This window comes from Calypte anna, chromosome 1 (genome assembly GCF_003957555.1).
Source record: "Calypte anna isolate BGI_N300 chromosome 1, bCalAnn1_v1.p, whole genome shotgun sequence".
NCBI classification, from domain to species: Eukaryota; Metazoa; Chordata; class Aves; order Apodiformes; family Trochilidae; genus Calypte; species Calypte anna.
Window position 1 is genome coordinate 52,065,801 of NC_044244.1, and position 21,863 is coordinate 52,087,663.

Sequence of the window (21,863 nt, forward strand, 5' to 3'; positions counted from 1 at the left end):
GGAGGAGATGGAGGAGGAGGCAGAGGCGGGAATAACTGTGCTATTTTTCCCCTTTTTTTTTCCCCTTCCTCTTTTTTCTTCACCAACTTGTCTCAAGTTACACGCAGAAGTGTAATTAAAAGGGAAAAGGCAGAGAGTGAAATGGATCCCCATTCTCTGGCCTTGGCAAAGCACCCTCTTCGGCAGGGGGTTGGCTTCCCAAGGACATTCCCGATGGATGCATTAACCTCTGTCCTGTTCCCAGACAGCAGCCTCCTGCCCTTTGCCCTTCCTGGCCCCATCCTGCCTCCAGCACTATCTCCGTGGTGCTCCACCTTTTCTCCTGAAGCAAATGAAGAAGCGGGAAGAGACCAGAATTATTGGAATACTTCAGCTGCATGTCACATCCCACCCAGACTCCCTCCATCCCTCCTGTGCCAGGTTATGCACGGATGTTCCCCAGTGATGCCCCAGCCCCTTCAGCTGCCTCCACCTTTGGGTGCCCTGTGTGGAGTGATGCAGATCCTGGAGCACAGCCTGGGAGGAAATAATTAAAAAAAGAGAAGGATCCTCTACAAAGGGCAAAGCTTGAAACAAACTTCACTAGAAATATTAATCCTGGATTCCTGCAAGTAGGTTACAAGCAGTATATTATATGTGCTGCCTGAAAGAAGCAGAGTTAATAGCAATGACCTTGGTAGTGGTGGCTATAAAGTTTTCAAGTATTCAGAAAGAGCCCTGGGTGACCAGCCCAGCTGGAATAAAACTTGTCCTCACAGTACAAGTGGTTACACAGGGGAGGTCTCGTGGCAGCGCGAGGGGAACCTCCACATTGAGATGGGGCCATTAGACATTAATTACCTAATAATTAATATAAAGCTGCTTTAATACAACCAAGTGGATGCTTTAATTCATCACCTCATTCACAAGCAAAATGCATCTGGGCTTGGGTTTAATTTGGTTATTGAAAGGTTGTGTGACCCCACCTGCCCTTGCCCTGAGGCCAGCACTGGCTCCTGCCCTCTTTGTCCCCAGCAGCCACCTCCTCTGCCTCTCCCTCAGCACCATGTCCCCCTATGGGCTCAGTTGGAGTAAAATCCTTGATGATCAAATCATAAAAATATTAGTCCCCAGTGCTTACGGGGAGGACTAACAAGTCTATTAGCATCACCGGATTCCTTTCTGAATACATTTGCATACATTTCCTCTCTGCCCATTAGGCTGGCTGCTGTGTTTTCCCTCTCTGCCATTCCAGCACCTGCTGCACTGGGCTTTTCCAGCTGTCTTCCCAGGCCAGGCTGGAAAACACCTGCCTTAGGCCTGCAAAGTTGGGGAGGGTCCTGCCTGTCCCTGCCAGGGTATCAAGACAGGGGTCAGTGTGGTGGGAGAAGAGGAGGTTAGACCAAAGGAGTGCCTCAGGGAAGGAGCAGCAGGGAAGGGACAGGCTGAAATTTGTTCTCCAGGCATTGGAGTGGAGCTGCCTGACCAGTGTTCTGTGAGGCCATGCAGGTGGTGGTGAAAGCCACAGCCCCAGCCCCAAGTGGCCCAGGAGGACCCTGGCTTCCCAGGTCCTTCCTCAGGTGGGCAGAGAGAGGTTTGAGCTGTGGGGCAGTGATGGGAGATTTAAATGGAAAAGATTTAGGGTACCCTATGCAGATAAGTCCCCTTCCAAGCCCTCAGGGCTCCATGTCTTAGAACCATTGTCATTCTCTGGTCCCTCTGCTCCTCTTCATATCTTCTTGTTCTACCCAGGGAATGAAGCCTGCTGCAGAAGGGTGAGACTGCTGTGGGTGGAAAAGGCACATTCCCTTAATCTTGCACCTTTCTTTAGATTGGATATTAGGAACAACTACTTACTGAAAGGTTTGTCAGGCACTGCAATGAGTTGCCCAGGGAGGTGGTGGAGTCACCATCCTTGAAGGTATTTAAAAGTTGTGTGGATGAGGTGCTTAGGGACATGGTTTAGTGGTGGACTTGGCAGTGCTGGGTTAACAGTTGGACTTGATCTTAAAGGCCTTTTCCATCCAAAAAAATTCTATGATTCCCAAGAAGCGCTGATCACCACCAGGCCACAGCATTATCTCCAGCTGTGGCACCAGAAAGCACACTGTGAAGTGACCATCAGAAGGTCTTCACAGGAGCCACCTAGCTGAGCTCACCCAGCTGGAACACAGTGGTGGGACTAGGGTATCCTATGGGACATCCCTGTGAGGCAGGCGATAGGGCCTTGGGAAAACTGCTGGGAGGGAGAGGGGCACCCGGATGCTTAGAGAAGGCAATACTGGCACATCAGCTGGGAACAAGTAAGAACTAACCTTTCCTGCATCCCTCAACATGAAGTGCCTTGCACTGGGTGTCTCCCCACTTCCCTAAATAATGCTGGGCACTGCCACCACCCTGCATGGTGATGCTCTCTCCATGCCTCTTGTCTCCATGGTGACAGCAAGGAATGTCACCAGGGTGACAGGGACAAGAGTGAGCTGGGATTTGGCATTAAAAACAAGAATTTGGAGTTGTTTGGTTTCTTTTTCTTTCTTTTCTTTTTTTTTTTTTTCTTTTTTTTCCCCTTTTGTTCTATTTTTGGGTTTCCTTCTCTGACTCTGCTGGTGTGAGAGGCTCCTTCTCCTGCAGAGTCCCTGGGCCAAGTGGCTGCAGCTCCACTGAGGGCCCATCTCCACCTCTGTCTGTCCTGTGAGGCAATGGATATGGCATGAGAAGATAGGAGAAGGGAATTTCCTTCTCACTAAAGCATCAGTTACCTGCCACCAAAAAGCTTCTGTTCTTTTGCCCCCAGAGGTTCTTGCCTGAAAGTTTGTCCCCGTTTCTGCTGCAGGTTGTGGCTCAGGCCACATCCAGACCCTTAGGAGGGCAGGATTCATCCCAGACCAGGCCCACAGAGGGAAGTAATTCGGCTTTCCTGGAGGGGCTGGGAAACATGGTGGAGTTGAGTACCATGGGTCACCTCCATCTCTCACCACCTCTGCCCTTGTGACCAGGATGGTTCAGCTGGGGCAGTGCTGGAGCACTGGGGGCAGAGATGGGATGGTCAGAGGTTGGCAAAGGGAGTCCAAATCTGCATTGTTTGGTTTAAATACCCAAATTCAGACCTTCCCAGAGCAGATGGGACTCAAGGGCTTGTGCTGGCTTAGCTGGTGTTGCAGGAAAGTGGGACTACCATATGTGCCCAAGCAGAGGCTGCTGGCATGGGGCTTGTCTTCATCCCAAGTGAGGACAGGGGTCAGGCAGTGCTTGCTCATCTTCCCAGGAGTTCCTGCTTCTCCATCCATCCATCCATCCATCCATCCATCCTTCCTTCCTTCCATCCACCCTTTTACCCCTCTACCCATCCCTCCAAACATTCCTCCATCCATCCTTCCACCTGTTTTTCCCTCCTTTCCTCCATCCCTCCATCCATAGCCCCACCCTCCCATCCCTCCATCCCTCTGCCTTCCCCCAACCCCACAGCAGCATTGGGAAAGGTTGGCGGAGTGGGGCTATTTTTGGGAGCGTCTCCCTGGCAACGGCTGCCACCACCGTCTGTGGTGGCTTTTCCATAGGTGCTAAAATATTCCACACTTCTTATTAAAGACAGTGCTGGTGGAGACGGGTGGGGGTGGCGAGTGTGAGCCACCCCTCTGCTGGGGCCAGAGGGTTTGGGGTGCCTGGGGCATGGCACCCCAAGGGCACAAGGACAGTGAGGGGGTGGTGACATCCTCAAAGCAACATCCCTGTGTCCCTTCCAAAGGCTCTTGGCCTGCCTCCTTCTTGGCCATGCCAGTGAGCTGTGCCATGCACAAGGTGCAGTTATTCATCTTCTTGCTGCCCAGGCAGAGGGAAATGTGGTGAGGTCTTGAGGGGAGCTGACAGTGAGGAGAAAAAGGTAGAGAGGATGAAACCCAACCTGAAGCCAAGGGGAGTGCACAGATGCCTGGTGGCTTCGTCCTTCTGAGGAAGGGGCAAGATGTCTCAGAGGAATCTTCATCTCATCAGTGCACAGAGAGAAAGGCCTGTGGTGGTGCCAGAGGACCAGAACACATTCCATGCAGATCCCAGGCAGTAGCTCTTGGGATCAGGAAGTAGCTCTTGGAATGTGGGCCCTTAGGGATGGGTCTTTTAGGAAAGCAAATCCCCTCTGAACCTCAATAGGTCCCTGTGAAGACAGCTGCAGAGGGAATGGAGGGAGCAAGCTGACCCTGCTCCATCTGAGCACCTCGATTCCCCAGGCTCCCTGGGTTGAGTGTTGGGGAGCAGCCATGGATGAGCTGGGGGGAGCTGGCTGGGGCAGGAGGCTGCTGTACTCTCTGTCTGTGGCTGCTCATCTGCACCACTGGGGAGCTGCTAAAAATGCCCTCTGCTCACCCCAGGGTGTCTGTGCTGGGTGAGATCAGGCCATGCTCACTGCAGCCATGCTTTCTGGGGATGGAGGGGAATAGTGAGCCCAGCAGTGTAGTGTGAGAGGGCACATCCATGTTCCAGAGGATCTTGGGGTGATTTGGGAAGGAAGGGTCACAATTGCTGCAGGATTGGGACCCAGAGGGCACTAAGAAGGTGGGGGTTTGATGTTTTTTTTTCCTTTCCCGAAGAGGCCTTAATGTTGGAGATGACAGATAAGAAACCGAAATGGAAACCATGCTCCAAGCCCGCTCCTGTACTGGTGCAGGGCTGCCCTAGGGAGCCTCTTCCATCAGCTGCTGCCTGGGGACTCTCAGGGCTCTCTTCATCCCTCAACATCTGTCCTGCACAGAAGGGGGATTTTCACTGTCACAGGGTCCCCCAGCCCCCCACTTTGCCTCTTCAAGAAGTGACCTCTTTGAAGCCCCTGAGATGCTGCTGACCGTAGAGACTGAGGGGAGGTTTCAGGGTCATGTTTCCCATTGGGGCAGCTGTGCATCATCCTGGAACGCCAAGGGCTGGTCCCTCCTTGCTTCTGCTCCCAGCAACGTGTGGCCCTGCAGCACTGCGGGGTCAGGCGGCCAGGTTGTGGGTCTGGGGAAGTGATGCCCTGAGTAGCAAACGCTCTGCATGAGCCAGGAGAGCCCTGTCCTTCCTCAGGACGAAATGTCAGTTCAGCAGCCCAAATCCAGGTGGGGAAAGAAGCTTGACAATGAATATTTCAGCCCATTGAGCCAGCCCAGCGGGAGGATTTGCCTCCCCCGGAGGGCATCCGATGGCTCTGCTGTCCCCGCTGTCGATGGTTTCGCTCTCGTCTCCCCCGTGTCAGCTCCGCAGCGGTGCCTCCGCGGCTCTGAGCTCACAGGCGAGGATGGGCTAAAGTAGCAGGAAGCTGTTGGATCCTACCACGGAGTTACTGACTTCTCAGCTACAGACTGCATAGCAATCAGCGAGGGGGAGAGGCAGCCAGGGAAAGGGAGAGGAGCGCAGAGAGAGGAAGAGTGTGGAAAGGAGAGGGGGGATTCGGGGACCGGAGCTAAAAGAGCAGAGAGGGGCACAGGTGAATAACGCCAGGGAAGGAGGGAGTCAGCGAGGAGGCAGAGACCTGAACCTGTCGCCGAGCCGTGAAGGCACATCAGCACTCCGTGGGATGGATGCTCCCGGGAACGAAAAATGCTGAGAAGAGGCAGAGGCAGGAGGAGGGCATTGGCGTGGGCAGGGCAGAGTTAGGAGAGGAGCAGGTCACGGCAAAGTAGCTTCTTGAAGGAGGTGAGGGGGGTGGGGGGGGGAAAAAACACTCCAAGCCAGAGTCGAGCAAGGGCTGCAGAGAGACTTCTCTGATTCCTCCCGTCCAGCGGAGATGTTTCATGGTGAGATGGAAAAACCGGCCCCTTTCCCCTTCCCCTGATGTTGGCTCGGCTCGGCTGGAGCAGGAGGCAGCCCTCGGCAGGACCCGGGTAAGAGGCGGTGCTGGGGTGCGCTGCTCCCCTCACTGACACGGGACCGGGAATGGTTTGCTTTGTTTCGTCTTGTTTTTATTTTTGGGGGGGTTGTTTTTTGTTTCTGTTTTGTTTTTGTCTGTTTGTTGGTTTTGGGGGGCTTGGTTTTTTTAAATCTGTTTGGGTTTTTTGTTTTTTTGTTTTTTTAATTCTTAGGAAAATAATGAATTGTTTCATCTGCGCTAGCTCTGAGGACCAGCTATAAATATAACTTAGGGAAAGATGCGTGGCTCCATGTGAGCATGCCAGTGAATAATAAAGTTGCCTGTGTGCACGGCGTAGGCACAAACGGCTACTGGGGCAGCCACAGGATGAGGGTCAGGGATAGGTACCTGCCTGAAAATCTCCCCAGTTTCCCTCCCCTCGCTGCCCTGACTTGGGTTCCTTTGCAGGTAATTTCCTAATTTTTTTGGCTCCCCATCTTTCCCTAGCACATTCTTGTCCACAGCTGTTTCTTGCTCACTGTTCTTTACTCCTGCTCCATCCCAGCTGATTCCCTAAGGCAGCCTGGAGGAGAATGGAGCTGGAGACACGTTCTCCAAGCACTCGGGTGTGACTGGGGCCAAAGAAGTCTTGTTGGCTCTCTCTCCATCTGTGGAGCTTTCTGAGCTCCAGACCTCTTGCCTTCAAGCTCTTCCAGTCACAGAATGGCTGATCCTGCTGTTGGTGGGCCAACTTGTCCCACAGGGTGCAAAGGGTCTTCTGGATACTGAATTAGAGTCCAAGAGCTGAGGATAAGCTCTGCTCTTGCTGTCAGTAGGCAGGGCCAGTGTCCCTGCCAGGGTAGAAGCTGTCAGGCAGGTTTTAATGTCAAGGCAGGTCACCTCTGACATGTCTGGTGCCACCTTCAGCCTCTGATGCCCTCCCTTTTGGGCAAATTGCCTGGAGACAACTAAATCCTTCTTCTAAGAGCCTGGAGTCTCCCATCCCCACCAGCCAGCCTCAGCTCCATCTATGGCAATGGTGGTTCCAAGGTCTCTCCCTTCTCCCTTTCCTCCCTTCTTGAAGAAGGTTGCTGCCAAGGGCAGACTGTGACAGTGCACATGGAGGACACACAGTGGAAGTGACATGGCTCCAAGACTACACTCAACCCCCAGTACTTATCCCAGTCTCCTTCAGGGGAGGAGGGATTCACAGGAAGTGGGAGGTGTGGAGAGGGCTTGGGGTAACCAGGAGACTGGGAGAGGACAGGGGGGTGGATGCACAGGGAACCCACCGAAGACACAGGGATGTGCCCCCTCTCTTTTCACCCTTGGAAGTGGTGCCCACCAGTGCCTGAGTCACACCACTACATGGCCACCTCTGCTTGTAGACACAGAAAATAATAATAATAAATATAGGGGGAATCTGTGCCTTAGGAGGGAAATGTGAGCCTGGTGGGGAGAGAGGGGCATGGTGAGGATGGTCACAGACAGGATGTGCTGGAGAGGGATGAACCATAGGGAAGTGGGTCTTCGTCTCCTCCACCTTCCTCTTACTCCATCTCCCTCCTCTCCTTGGGTGCCAAGACCAAGTGCCATGATGTGTCACACTGGCAGGGAGCTGGCAGCCATCCTTGCCCCTGGCAGCCTTCCTGCATTGTTTGCAAGGAAATCTGGGAAGCGAGGACACAACCAGGGAGGGATGGAGTTAGCCATCAGGATTCTTTGGCCTGCCAGCCACCACCCTGGGAACCTGGGGTGGTATCACCGTTGGGAGGGTGCCAGAAAGGGGGATAAGGACACGGTGACCAACACCTGTGCCTGGCATGGGCTGACATCAGGGCAGAGGCAGAGGGGAGCAGCTAATGGCACTGTGCCCTCAGCAAGTTCCCGCTGTCCCCTCTCGTTATGGTGCTGGGTTGGCTTAACCCGACAGTGTGTCCAGGGGGGATCAATAGATGGCTGCTCACGTCTTCACGATCGATCCCTTGCTCACGTGTGCAGCTCCCCAGCCTCCCCCTGGCCCTCGTTTTCCTGTGAATGGTGAGGTCTGAGCGAAGCTGTCTGCGCTTGCCTTGCAGCGCTGCAAATCCCTGCTGGGCTGAATTCATGTTCCTCGATGGTGCTGTTCCTGCGCACCTTACCAGGGTGGAGGGGCCTCACATGGAGCCCCCGGTGCTGGTTTTCCTGCCCGGATAAGGTGGCTTTTACTCAGGATGGTTGGTCTTGAAGCCCCTTCTAGGGAGATGTGCTGATCCTCTAGCATGGAGGGCTTGGGACTTACAGGGGCTGCCTTTGAGCTGGTTCTCACCCTCAGCCCCCTCAAGCTTGGTCTCCAGCAGTGAAGGTGATGCTGTGGCCTGGGTAGATGAGGGATGGGACCCAGCTGCAGTGTAATCTTGTCCTGACTGCCTCAGAGACCCATTCACCCCCATGCTTGGTCCTTTTGGGAACCCAGGGCAGGCAGCTTATCTGCAGGGGCAGTTTTGGCATGCCAGGAGAAGAGGCCTGGCATTGGCCACCCTGGAATGGCAGCACAGCTGCTACTCTCACTGGAGGTGAGGAAGCAGGGGATGGAGAACAAATTACCCTCCAGACCAGCACTGCCCTGCCCTGCTGGCCAGGGACACCTGTGCCCACTCTGCCCAGCCCTGTGATAGCCCCTGCCACCTTGGTGGTGGGCCTGCCCCTCGCAATCTGGACAGATCTTTTTATTTCTATGGCAACATTTCTCCCGAAACACTTCAGAGAGAGCCTGGTGGTGCTGTGCGAAAACAAGAGCCTGCGTCCCCCACTCTGTCCCCTGTGAGAGGCTTGGAGATAAGACCCCAACACCTCTCCTGCCTCCTTCCACACCTCCCACCCTCGTGAGCGGGTGAGCGGTGCCAGCAGTGGTGCAATGAGCTGCCGGCCTTGTCCCGTCTGCCTCTCCACTGCCTGTTCTGCCTTCCCCTGCTTTCATCTTTGCTCTCCCCTCTCCTCTCACCCACTCTCTTTCTGTGCCAGGCCACAGCATTTGCTGGCAGCCTGCTTGGGCACCTGTGCAGAGGGGTCAGCTGAAAAACAAGAAGACTTCTAGAAAGAGGTTGTCACAAGTGACCCCACTACAGAGGAAGGTAAAGCATACCTGTAGCCCCATGAGGGCTCTATAGACTGACCCCGCCAGTGGCATGGTGAGCCAGGGGGCTGAAGGAGACAGGGGATCCCAGAGGCTGGACAGGCAGGCACCTCATGTCTCTGAAAAGCTCAGTGGCATTACAAGGAGTCTGTGCCTGCCATGGGACTAGACCCAGTGGCCCTAGAAGTCCCTCTCCTTCTCACCACCAAGAAAGATAGTCGTATCTGGGTGGAGGTGACCAGGAGGAGCTGCAGGTAGCACCAAGTGCCAGTGGGGGAGAGGCAGGTGAGCAGGCAGGAGCCAGCAGGAGCAAGCACGGCAGCCTGGAAGAGCAGGGGTATAAGAGCAACCCGTAAGGATGGTGGGGGACCTGGGGTGGGGAAGATCCCAGGTGTAGCAGCGTGCAAATGTGGCTGATGTGTCCTGCTTTGCACTGCTCTCTCCTTGTGCCCAAGCCCATCTGCACTGACCACCTCTGCCACATCAGGGGACAGGAGAATAAAGGAGGTGGGGGATGGTTCTCCCTACTGCAGGCATCGAGCAGCACTTTAGCTTGATGTCTCTCAGGTGCATTTGTTTAACCAGATCCCTGAGCAAGCTGCAGCAACACAGGTCAGCTGGCTTGCAGTGAAATAGTTGGTTTGCTCTCTGCGGGAGTGCAGTTTTGCAGCTTACATGGGGGGTTCCATCAGCTCTGTTTCTGGTGCCCAGCAGGCATGACTGAAAAGGGGAGAAGCTGGGACCCCCTCACTAGGCTGGTGTCTCCACTGGACTCCTTGTTAGAGCAGTAACAACGATTTTGGGGTGGGAAATTTTTTATTCCCTGTTACTGATGGCCAGGATGGGAACTCAGCCGTGGTGCAGCAGCGGCTGCATCCTCTCTCAGTTGGGAGCTTGGCACAGATCGGGCTTTGTCCTGGGTATTGCTCTTCCTTTGCTGCTGTCGCTATTGTTATTATTGTTCATAACCCAATTGCAGGCACCTGCCTTGCTGGGTGCTTTGCAGAGTCACCAGCAGACTGTCCCTGCCCTCCCAGGACCACAACCGCAGTGGGCAGGCAGATGATGTGAGCTGCCTTTATGCCCCCCCTGTTTCTGTGCACTGATAAAAATTCTCATCCTCAACTAGCCAAAAGCCATTGGGAGACCCTGTGTGAGCAGCCCTCCTGGCCAGGCCAGCAGAATCACAGAACAGGCTCTGCTGAAAAGATGCTGAGGTGCAGGAACACAGCCAGGGACCACATTTTGGCAAGGCTCCTGCAGGGCAGGGTGCTCAGTGAAGGGACCTCCTGGGATGGTGGGTTAGCAGAGATGTCCTTTTCACTGGTGCAGTTGTGCTGCGAAGCTGGATGAGGTGACCTGAGTGCACTGCGGCTGCCTGAGACCTGTGGACCTCAGCATCACCACAACACCTTCGTTTTTTCAGCTCTTGTAGATTCTACACCAACAAAACCATGGTCTAGTCCATGGTTTTGTCAGGATGGCTGCTGGGGCATATGTCAGACCCAACACCTCCTTGGGAGCAGGTAGGACATCGCTGCTGCAAAATCCCAGATCCTTTTTGGCCAAGAACGTCACTCAGGGAAGACCAGGGGCCCCTTGAGCATTTAATTTTCCCTGTGATGCAAGCCACAGAGAATAACACACACCCACATCACTTGACAAGAAAAAGCAGGGACTTATACTCAGCAGCATCCTCTCCTTCTCAGCTGCTCCCCAACCCCTACTGCTTGTCCCTCCAGCCCTGCTTTGTCCAGAGAAGCATGGGGGTGCACTTGTGCCAGTCCTACTAGCCCACTGTAGGGTACCCCCCTCACTACCAGGATCCCAGACAGCTGATGGCTGCTGTTGCAGCACCATTGCCCATTCCAGAGCAGGAATTGCTGAGGTGGTGTGGGAGCGTGCAGGAGGTGATGCTGTCACCTTTCTGTGCCTCTTCCCAACTTTGTCATCCTGGGGACCTTTGTGAGGATCCCATTTTTATCTGTTTTTTCCCTCTCTCTCTTTCTTTCCTTCTCTCTTTGCTTTCTTCTCTCCCCCTCCCATCAGTATGTGGGTTGATCACTGCTCAAACTTTTAATTCAGATGGTAATTGGAATAATAATACGGGCAGAATCCTTCTGGCTCCGTTGCTGCAGCTGGCTTTGGGGAGCTATGAATAGCTCTGAGTCACACACCGAGATGGTTTAACTTCAAATCATTTTGTTTTGTTTTCGTATTACCCATCCCCAGGCTCCAGAGCTTCACAAGAGTTGGGGGGGGGAGGAAAAATCCCCCCTTCTCACTCCACCCCAAAATATAAACCAGGGAGAAGCACATTAAGAAAATCCTCCTTTGAAGAGAGAAACTGGTCAGCAGATCATGCCTTGCAGGGCAGATGGGGACTGTTGGCACTTGCTTGATCTATTTATAATTATTGAACAAAAAGGCAGAAGTGTGTATATAAAAATGGTATAGAGTTGATTACAGCTTCCTCCCCTCACCTTCCATATGTCACTTGCTTTTTTAATATGGTAAAACTCTCCTGCACGTTGATTGTGCCTTCGGGTGTCCTGGTACAGCACCTAGCACCCGGTCCTGCTGGCATGGAGGACCAAGAGCTTGGCTACTGTATCTTGAGACAAGGTAGCCCCGTGGCACTGAGTCCTGAATCCAGGGAAGGAGGAATCAGAGAAGAGATGGAATTACAAGAGATGGAATTACAAAGAGGATGGGGAGGACAACCTGAATGATGTGGGTCTGTGAGGTTCTGCAAAAAGCCAAAGGGTTCCCCTCTCTGCTGCAAGTGTTTCCACCCTGACTATCCAAGAGGTGAGAAGTCATCTACCATGCCTGACCTGTGCCTGAGCTGGCAGAATGGATTTGTGGATGCTGATATCAAAATCATACGATTCTATGCAGCCGGTGAGAGGAATAAAGGCACGAAGCGCAAGCAGCGGCTGCGGTGTTGACCACAGACAGGAGGGAAGCATTTGCCAGACAACTCCAGATAAAGCAAAGACTAAGAGTGTAAAAATACCTTGGGATTTTTCCATCATCGTCGCTCACAGTGTAGCTCCCAGAGCACCAGATACAGTTGTTATAAAAAGAGAAGTGGGGGAGTGCTTCAGTGTGGACTTTTCTGTTCTGTTTCATGAGACTCTTCCAGTGCAAATTTAAAGGAAGGACTGACAATTTATGATCTGCTCTGGCAGGAGCTGGAGAAAGCCTGGGACTCCTGGGGATGGAGTGATGGAGGCATTGCATCATCACCAAGCACTTTGACATTATCATTAGCCTGCGGATACCCCAGAAAGTGATGGCAGCAACCTGGCCCCATGTGTCTTCTCAGGGTCAGAGCAGCTCTGGGGTTTCAGCATGGGCTGGTACAATGGCTTGTGCCACTGAAGAGAGGTGACACCTTTGGAGGAGGGGATCCCTGCAGCACTGCAGCAGTGTCCCTGGCATTGACATCACTCCATCTAGGGTGCAGGAGGGGGAAGGTGGCTGGAAAGAGCAGGAGAGAAGTCAGCCCTGGCTTCAGGGCTGGAGATGGATGTTGGCCCTTGGAGACTGACCTGGCTGCCAGCTTCAATGCTTCAAGACATGAGCTGGGATGCCCATGCTCCCTCAGTCTTCCTCAGGTCTCCCTGTGGGTGTTCATGTATGATGGGGACAGAAGAGATGGAGAGCCATCCCTCAGCACTGCAGTCTCCTTCCTGGCATCTCCCATGGTGCCCGAGGTTGCAGCCACCAGGATGGTTTCACCCCACTCTCCGGGAGTTGCTGCTGACTCCATACACATGTGGGTCTGAGGTGGCTCCAAAGCAAGCTCCAAAAAAGCCCCTTGTGCATGCTCTGGGATTCACACGTCTGTCCTCAGCCAGGCTTTCCTCCCTCTGGTCTGTATAATAGGCAGGTGCCTGTTAAGGATGAGATTGGCATCTCCTTTTGCTGGATCCAGCTCTGTACCTTCCCCTTTCATCCCATTTGTGTCTCCAGTTTGGAAGGAGCAACGGGCCCATTTCACAGCCATTTGAATTGAGTTTGCTCACAGTTCAGGATCCTGGTACATCCCCTGGCCTTGCCAAGCTGGTGGCACCCATTTTGCAGGCAGGGATGTCAGCAGTGGCCCTGGTCTACCAGCTGCTGAGGATGGACAGCGGCCACACCACACCCCGGTGTGACATCTCCAGGGGGGGCTTATGCAAACACCAGCCTGATGTGATGGCAGCCCCCAGCCCAAGGCTCCTCAGCTGCCTGCCTGTCCTTCCTCTGGTGGCACCGTGTGCGTTGGGGGGGTGTTGGGGTGGAATTGGTAAGTGGGTTTATTTTCGTTCGTCTCCTGGCTCGTGCCACTCTGAGTTTGTGGTGCCGGGTATTACTAATGCATCCCTGAGCCAGCTGGCAGCAGAGAATGAATCAGATCAGCAGCATCGTAGCACGGACCCCTCGGTGGCCAGCTTGGGGCAATGCCTCTGGCCAAAGTGCTGGTGATGTCTCCTGCCTCTGCCCAGGGTGAGCCCACCCACCAAAACACCAGCAGGTTGATCTTGGTGCTGCAAATGTTGCGGTAGCTTGCGGGCACAGTTGTCCCCTCTGCCCCAGGACCAATCTGTCCTTGTCCCTCCTTCACCCTGGAGGTCTCAGGTGGCTTCATGAACACCTCTCTGCCCACTGGCAGCATTTCCAAGCTGTGGTCAGTTTTGTGGCCTTGAGGACCCAGCTTACCTCCCCACTGCCAAACAAGCACTTTTGCAGTTGATGGGTTCCCCTTCCATGGGCAGTGAAGTCACAGGATGACATCACAGACCCTGTGATTCCTGTTCCCCCATAGCAAAGACACAGAGATGCCTTCTCCTCCTCTCAGCTCCCTCCCTAACCCCTGGTGATCTAAATGGAGGGATTCTGGTGACTGCCTTTTCTCCCACAAGTGTCGCTGAGGCTGCTGAAGTTGGCACACTGCTTGTCACTGTCACCTGCTTGTGTGATCTGTGGTCCAGGAGGATAATTTGGATCCTCCTGCTTGCTGCAGCCCCGGGTATCCTGAAAAATGTCCTGGCTGCTTGGCATCTCTGGGACAAAGGAGAAGTTCTGCCCAGAATCTCAAGGCTTGGAAGATGATGATGACGATGATGACAACAATGATGAATTCAGCTGTCCCTGCTACACAGCATGTCCTCTACTCCACTGCAAAAGCTATGACAGCTTTGGTGACAGTCAGGTGGAGGAACTGGCAGAATTCATCCCATTTTCCCTAAATCTGAAGGACATGGTGAAAGACGAAGGAGTGAAAAATAGAACGTATGCCAAGAGATTGGCCAAGCATGCGCTAGAGCTTGAGAAGGAAGCTCAGGAGTTTCAAGAACCATTTTACAAAGATATGGAAACACTTCACAGCTTGTCTGAAGATAAAGACCACAGCCAGAACTGTCACCTTCCTGTGCATCAAAGGCTGCATGTTCCCCAAACTCCCAGTATGGCAACATGTTGCTGCTGTGACTCTTTCCAGAGTAATGCAGGCAAGCTCTTGGGGAAGGATGCCTTGGGGAAGGCCCATGTCAGTGACCCTTGCCTGGGGTACCCAGCACACACCAGGGAAGCAGAGCCCTACATGCTGCAAGAGGAGGCCACTGTGGAGTTCCCATCCCTGCAGCTGACGGATGATGGACTCAGGGAAGAGAACTCCATGCTCTGGAGGATGACCAACAGCTTGAAGAACACCTTGAAGAGGCAGGCCTGCAAGGTGCGCAGGCTGGAGAAGCAGCTGAAGGCCAGCCAGGCCAAAAAGAAGAGGGAAACCCAAGAGCTACAGTCCTTTGTCCAACAGACTGAAAGGAGTCTCCAGCTAATGACCCAGAGGGCTGTGGAGGCAGAAAGCACTGTGGAGGTGCTGAAGCAGAAGGTCTTTACTCTCCAAGGAGAGCTGGAGAGCTACAAGGTGGAGAACAAAAACCTGAGAACAGGCCAAATGACTGACCTGGGAGCAGTGAAGCACAACATAGACTTAGGCTTGCAGAATCTCTACAAGATAATAACAGGTGCCAACTTGTCTGTCAAACAGCTTGCCTCTGGAGTGGAGTCACTGAATTTTGTTGCTGAGGTCCTTAAATCTGCTGGGAAAATTTCCGAAGCTGAGTCAGAAAAAGATCCATGAACTCAATTCTGTGTGGGTCCTACAGATGAGTGTATGGACCGAGACCACATGTGTCCCATGACAACTTATACTAAAAGCCATTTGCTTTCACGTGCTCGAATGTGTGTGTTGAAATTTGTAGCCTTTATTCTTCATGGAAATATTTTTCTTGTAATTAAGTAGAGGTTGCTGTGATATAGTGATACAGTTTCAGCTGCTGATGCTCCATTCTGGCACTGTTGGAGCCAGCAGCAAGCATTTTCCCTGCTCTGAGATGCAAGACCAAGCTGTGGTGGCCCCTGGACAAGAACCTGTGGCACAGCTCCAGCTGAGTTGAGCTTACATGTGAGAGCAGGAGGAAGCATGGCAGCATGGTACTTAGTGCTCTTAAACAGTGTGCCCATCCCTTCCAGTAGCTGTACCAGACAGAACCAGAGATAAGCACAGTATCTGTGGTTCTGGCATTTCATCTGCTTCCTGAGATGGGGAGGGTTAGGAGCAGATATTCAGGTGCTGATGCACATATTTTAAGGGGGCAAAGGTTCCTTAGATCTTTCTTCCTCTTCTTTTGGAGGTGGCCACCACCTGGGCCAGAAATCCGAAGTCTCTAGAAAATGTGCATCTGTTTCTGTAGCTGGGAAAAGGGGTGATACTGGTGGTCAGGAACCTTTAGGAAGTTGTGAGGTATCCAGGTGTGAGCTATGGTAGTGCTTTTCCTCTGGTACCAGTGTCAGCACTGGCTAAGGATGCACTTGGCTTACCTGGGTTGGCTAAGGAAGGTGCTGGTTTGGGAAGGTATCCTCCCTCTCCTGGAGTTGGTGTAGAGGAGCATACTTACATTACCCACCTTTGTACCTCCTATAGACCTGAGGGATCCTGCAGTCCAAACTCACAATGTGATCACTGAAGATACATCTTAGTTTTATTCCAGTGGGACTGTCTGTGGACATGAAATGACCTTTCTTCATCAGGTGATCATCCCTCAACATTTCTGATTAATTTGGGTTACCTACCCCTGTTTCTGCTGTAGGTTGACTCAGATGCATTACAAAATTTCTGTATCTGGACAAGCCAACCCTCCTTTAAGACTTGGATACTATAAGGTGGTGAGTGGGGTGAGTGGTGGTGAAGTTCAGTGCCAAAGTGCTTTTTCCTGATGGGAGGGTTTTGGCAGATGCTCATTTTTACCTCTTTATTGTGAGCTGTGGGCTATGAAGTTGCTGTTTTTTCCTGGTCCCATAATGTCTCTGAACAACCATGTCTATGTTGCCACAGGGCTTAAACTGCCTCAGCAACCTTGGTCTCTGGAGGAGAGACTGCTTGTTTGTCTTCGTCCCAGACATGTCAACAACAGTGCATGCACATCAGAGGTGATGTCTGGAGATCCTTACTGGTTTCTGCTCTATGCTTCTAACTGGTGGTCACCTTTAGCACCATTCTGCAACAATGATGATGAGACAAAGATGGTTCTTACCAGCTTTTCTGTCCTTGACAACATCTCTTGCTGTTCTTCTCTCCTGTCTGTGCATGACCACTTGCAAGCTGCTCTAAACCTTGGATTTGACCAAGAAGTCCTTGGCTTTGTCCTAGATATGGCAGCCACTGGCTGGTCATTGGTGAGGCTGGGAGGAAGCAAACCAGCTGGCCGTGTCTTGCAGTCCACACTGGCTCCTGTAATCCAAAGGTTACAGTGCAGGATTAAGATGGGTGTGCAAAGCCCTTTCTAATCTGTGAGTCATTATGTCCTCACTGCATTTCACTTCCCAGGAGCTCTGGGGCAGGTGGGATACATCGGCTCTTGAGGCTGTGGTTTCACTGTTCTTAGCTCAGGGAGGACCAGGCTGGGACATAATATCTTCTGGACATCCCCCCCCAGGGCTCTACTGCTGAGCTGCTCCTTGGATGCTGTACACAGGGCACTTTGCAAGGTCTGTTTGCTCTGACTGGCGGCTTCTTGGCTACCTCTAAGCCCTTCTTTTCTGTCAGCTTTCCTTTTTCATTCTACCCATCACTTTTCTTCTCCTCCTTGAAGCTGGGGTGATGTTCTGCATCCCCTGGAATTAAATCCCAGGCTGGGCTGACGGGGGTCTCTGAGGGCTGTGGGTGTCTGTGCTTTGCTAGTCCTTGTGCGTGAGGTATTGAGCCTGGCTGATCTCTATATAAGCTATGATATTAATAAAATGGCTCAGAGCAAGGGCTCTGCAAGCTGCTCAGCCTTGGTGCCCTTGATCTGGAGAGCAGTGCCCGTCTGGCCCTGCACCTCTTCTGTTTGTAGATGTGCTGGGGCCATGGGCCATGCAACCCGTTTTGAATCCATCAGCTCCTCACCTGCCCTGTGGACACCCCCAGGTCCTCCCAATGAGCAAAAGGCTGGGAGCCCTGCACCTCTTGCTCTGGCACTGGGTCGGGTGCTGTCAGGGGAGGCTCTGACCAGGTTTTGCTTTGTCCTTCTCTGCAAGGCACATGCCCAGGAGCAATTGCAATGGCAGCAAGGGTCCCAGCTCACTGGAGGTGAAACCTGGAGGACCTGGTCCTATCTGAGTGCTGCTGCATGAGATCCCGTGCCCCCCCAGCACCTGCAGCCCCTTGACACCTGATGCTACAACGAGCCATGGGCAGCGTCCGAGTCAACCGGTGAGTAACCCCATCCTCAAGGACTGCTGCTGCTCAGGGTGCTCTGGTTCTCCACAACTGGCCCCTCAAGCTGAATTCATCCTGCCTCTTGGTGAGCTTGGCAGTGTGCTAGGTTAACAGTTGGACTTGAGGATCATATAGGTCTTTTCCACCCAGAACAATTCTATGATGCTATAATATGCTTCTTGAATTTTCTGACAGTATTTCCTGCTCCAAGTTGTAGGTCCTCTCTCCTTCTCCAGTCCAAAAGGTACCACACATAGGGGCAGTGCTCAGAGGAGGAGTGCTACAGAGAAGCAAAATGCTGCATGGTGCTGGATCAGAAATTATGGTTCCAGAAGTGTTGCAGAAGCCTCCTGTCCCCAGGAGTCCCCAGGACTCATAAGTCCAGCCACACATACTTCCCTTGCTCCCTCTTATTATGAGAGGAGGATGAAGGTCATGGAGCCCATACTGGAGGGCTCCAGGTAGCATGGTGACACTATGTGGTGTAAGGGGGGCACTACCAGCCCAACAGGCTCTGGAAAGCCAGGGCTCAGTGGTCATGAGGGCACAGTGGCCTTGGTGGATCTGTGCACTCCCTTGAAAATGTGTGGGGAGCTTCTCCCAGGGAAATCTGCCAGCATTTTGGCTCTTGATCTCCAAATTACACCTTTGGCTTAGGATATGGGATGCTGGGAGCCATGCACGTTGCTGTGGCAACAGAATTGTCCTGAGCATCAGAAGTGTATAAACATTGTCACTGACACTCCATGAAATCAGTGAGGAGAGAGGAGGAAAAAATAGAAACTCAGGGCCTTATACAATGTGGGGGACAAAATGTGGCCAGCCTGTGGGTTGTTGCTCCCAGGCTTCCCAGCTGTCCCATATCTGCCATCAGGATTTGAAGCCCTGGGTCCCTCCTCAACAAAAAGGCTGGAATGAAGCACGGCACTACTAGATTCTCCTGCTTTGCTGTCCTGTCAGGACTCTGCTAGATGCAGCCTCTTGGCAGCAAGACTCAGCAAATATTGCAGCCAAGCTCCTTGGTGCAATAAGCAGAGAAAAGTGCTGTTGCCACAGTTGTCACTGTGGTACCATAGCCCCGTGAGCCACCCATGCACCTTCCACCCTCGCTGACTCGGTGGCTGCTGTTGTTCTTCACGTGTTTCTGCCGGAAATGACTGCTTCTTCTCTTCCAGGTACAGCATTGTCTCAACCGAAGAGGATGGACACAAGGTCTCCACGCTGGGCAGCATAAATGGGCATAGCCGGAATGGGAAGGGCCATGCCCCTCAGCGGAAGCACCGCAACCGCTTTGTGAAGAAGAACGGCCAATGCAATGTCTACTTTGCCAACCTGAGCAACAAATCTCAGCGTTACATGGCCGACATCTTCACCACTTGTGTGGACACACGCTGGAGGTACATGCTTATGATCTTCTCTGCTGCCTTCCTGGTCTCCTGGCTCTTCTTTGGCTTCCTCTTCTGGTGCATCGCTTTCTTCCATGGCGACCTCAATGCGCCAGCGGTGGGAGGTGGCCCCTCTCTCCTCAAGCCCTGTATCATGCACGTGAACAGCTTCCTAGGGGCCTTCCTCTTCTCAGTGGAGACACAGACAACCATTGGTTATGGCTTCCGCTGCGTGACTGAGGAGTGCCCGCTGGCTATCATGGCAGTTGTGGTCCAGTCCATTGTGGGCTGTGTTATTGACTCCTTCATGATTGGCACCATCATGGCCAAGATGGCAAGGCCCAAGAAGAGGGCCCAGACCCTCCTCTTCAGTCACCATGCGGTTATCTCTGTTCGAGATGGCAAACTGTGCCTCATGTGGCGAGTAGGCAACCTGAGGAGGAGCCACATTGTGGAGGCCCATGTCCGAGCCCAGCTCATCAAGCCCTACATGACAGAAGAAGGGGAATATCTCCCCCTGGACCAGAGGGACCTCAATGTAGGCTATGATGTGGGCCTTGATCGTATATTTTTGGTGTCACCCATTATTATTGTTCATGAGATTGATGAGGAGAGCCCTCTCTATGGGATTGGCAAGGAGGAGCTGGAGACAGAGAACTTTGAGATTGTTGTTATCCTGGAAGGAATGGTGGAAGCCACAGCCATGACCACACAGGCACGAAGCTCCTATCTCGCAAGCGAAATCCTTTGGGGCCACCGTTTTGAACCAGTTGTGTTTGAGGAGAAGAACCATTACAAAGTGGATTATTCGCGCTTTCACAAGACTTACGAGGTAGCTGGCACACCTTGCTGCTCAGCCCGGGAGCTGCAAGAAAGCAAGATGACTATCCTACCTTCTCCCCCACCTCCTAGTGCCTTCTGCTATGAGAATGAGTTGGCCCTTGTCAGTCAAGACGAAGATGAAGATGATGATGAAGTGGGTGTGGTGTTAGGGGGCAGCAGTAAAGAAGAGGGAGGTGTCATCCAGATGATGGATTTTGGAAGCCACCTTGACCTGGAGCGGCTCCAGGCAAGTCTGCCCCTAGATACAATCTCATACCGAAGGGAGTCAGCCATCTAACTCCTCCAGCCTCCCCGTTCCACACCCGTTGTGCACAGTCTCCTCCTCCATCCTTCACCCATATGTAGCTGGATAAGTCCCTTGCCCACCGAAAAATGCCTCTTGTGACTGCCTCTCAGCCCCTGAGTACATCAAGGCCTGGAGCTGCTCTGATATATTCCATTTCCTATGAAGTCATACTGCCTGGAAGAGGAGTGAGGATATACTGCTCCTCCAGCGTGTGGCAGCTTGTGCTGGGATCCCTTTCCTGCCTAGAGACAGGAAAGCAGCACTCCTGATTTCTCACCTCTGGAGAGGAGTCCGTGCCCTCAACACACACACCAGGTACCACAACAAGTGTTTCTGCTGCTGAGCCAACAGCAGACTTTCTGCTCCCTCTTGATGTGAGGAGGGCCCGTGGCTGTCAAGAGTCACGACCACCACTAGGAGAGGAGTGATAACCTAAGCACTAACCAGATGAGGATGGACAGGAGAGTTTAGGACTCCTGGAGGGAGTGGTGAAAGATCTCAAGGAAGGGGTGTAATTGCATGTTTATTACGTGTTGCACATGACTCTTTCTTCGTATATAAAACAGAATGAGAACTGAAATCCATATTCTTCCACTGCACATGCCAAGCTAGGAAACAAGGACTCTTTGCGTAGCCTACTCTGCTCTGTTCTTGGCTTTTGGCATCTCACACTTCCAGAAGCAGCTCGGCTCCAAGGATGCAGATCCAGTTCTCCCAGTCCTCTTGAAAAACATGTCCTGCTCCTCTGTTGAGATGCCTGACAAGAGGAGGCAGGGCCCTGTGCTCGGACACTGAGACTGCTCCCTGGGACAGCATGGCTGGGACGACAGAAAAGTGACCTGAGTGGACAGCAGACCCTTGACTTGCTCCTTTCACCTTCTTCATTTTTTTCCTGCTGCCCTCAGCTGTAAAACTGAATTTGTAACTATTTATTTTTAATAAAGTCTAATATCACAGGGGGAGGTTTAGAAGTGAAGGAGAGACTCCAAGGCTGCTGCCTGGTATAGAGACTGACAAGCTCTGGTGTTTGGTGTTTGTGTGGCTGGAAGTCTGGCCATGAAGGCTCCCCTGCTCTGGGTCTCCCTGGTGAAGACCTACAGTAAAAGGCTCAGGAATTTTCTCTGGGAGAAGATCACACGAAATGTAGGGAGAGAGGAAAATATTTGCATTAAAACTGCCAGTAGGATGGTTCAAACCATCCTATTTATTTTGGAGATAATGAGTTTTGCCCAGGAAAGGGTTATATATATGTTTGTTGAAGAGACAGAGATGTGCAAGATGTTGCTCTAGATGTAAGGATCAAAAAAAAAGAAAACCCTCAAACCTCTTTTTTTTTTTTTTTTTTGCTAGAAGCAAGTACGAAATAGAGAAAATAAGGCAGATCATCAACCAGAGCTAACCCTGTAATATCACTTTGCTGTCATTTCCATGTGAAAACCTGGTGAGCCTTTTCCTTCAGGAGCAGTGGAATCAAGCTGTAGATGATATGAGGACAGAAAGACAAACAGGTGGCTCAGGAAGATGCTCTGGGCACCCAAGAGTTGTGCTGGGGGGGGAAAGGCTGAAGAAATTATGTCCCACCCAGCCCCTGACCTACAAACCAGAAAAACTGCATCTTGATATCAATTTGGGATTGGTTCAAGAAGTGAGAGGAAGAAGGGAAGAAGCAGAAGGGGAAGGAAGGA

The 21,863-nt window shown here is 52.4% G+C and overlaps 2 protein-coding genes across 2 annotated transcripts; both read left to right on the plus strand.

Annotated features, from left to right (window-relative positions):
- The first annotated feature begins 5,708 nt into the window (after positions 1-5,708).
- Positions 5,709-21,152, plus strand: KCNJ4 (potassium inwardly rectifying channel subfamily J member 4). The gene is made up of 3 exons (XM_008496121.2): positions 5,709-5,828; positions 17,484-17,658; positions 18,840-21,152. Exons 2-3 carry the CDS (start codon positions 17,621-17,623, stop codon positions 20,167-20,169), a joined length of 1,368 nt encoding a protein of 455 aa, XP_008494343.1. The 5' UTR covers positions 5,709-5,828; positions 17,484-17,620; the 3' UTR covers positions 20,170-21,152.
- Positions 13,942-15,045, plus strand: ENTR1 (endosome associated trafficking regulator 1). Its single transcript, XM_008496525.1, has one exon. The coding sequence runs from the start codon at positions 13,942-13,944 to the stop codon at positions 15,043-15,045; it is 1,104 nt and encodes a 367-aa protein (XP_008494747.1).
- Positions 21,153-21,863: the final 711 nt, after the last annotated feature.

What these genes read in the sequence shown, in the direction of transcription:
- ENTR1 (XM_008496525.1), top strand. Translation starts at nt 13,942, where the DNA reads ATGTCCTGGCTGCTTGGCATCTCTGGGACAAAGGAGAAGTTCTGCCCA.
- KCNJ4 (XM_008496121.2), top strand. Translation starts at nt 17,621, where the DNA reads ATGCTACAACGAGCCATGGGCAGCGTCCGAGTCAACCG. An exon ending in GGCAGCGTCCGAGTCAACCG is followed by an intron (nt 17,659 to 18,839) that starts GTGAGTAACCCC and finishes CTTCTCTTCCAG; the next exon opens with GTACAGCATTGTCTCAACCG.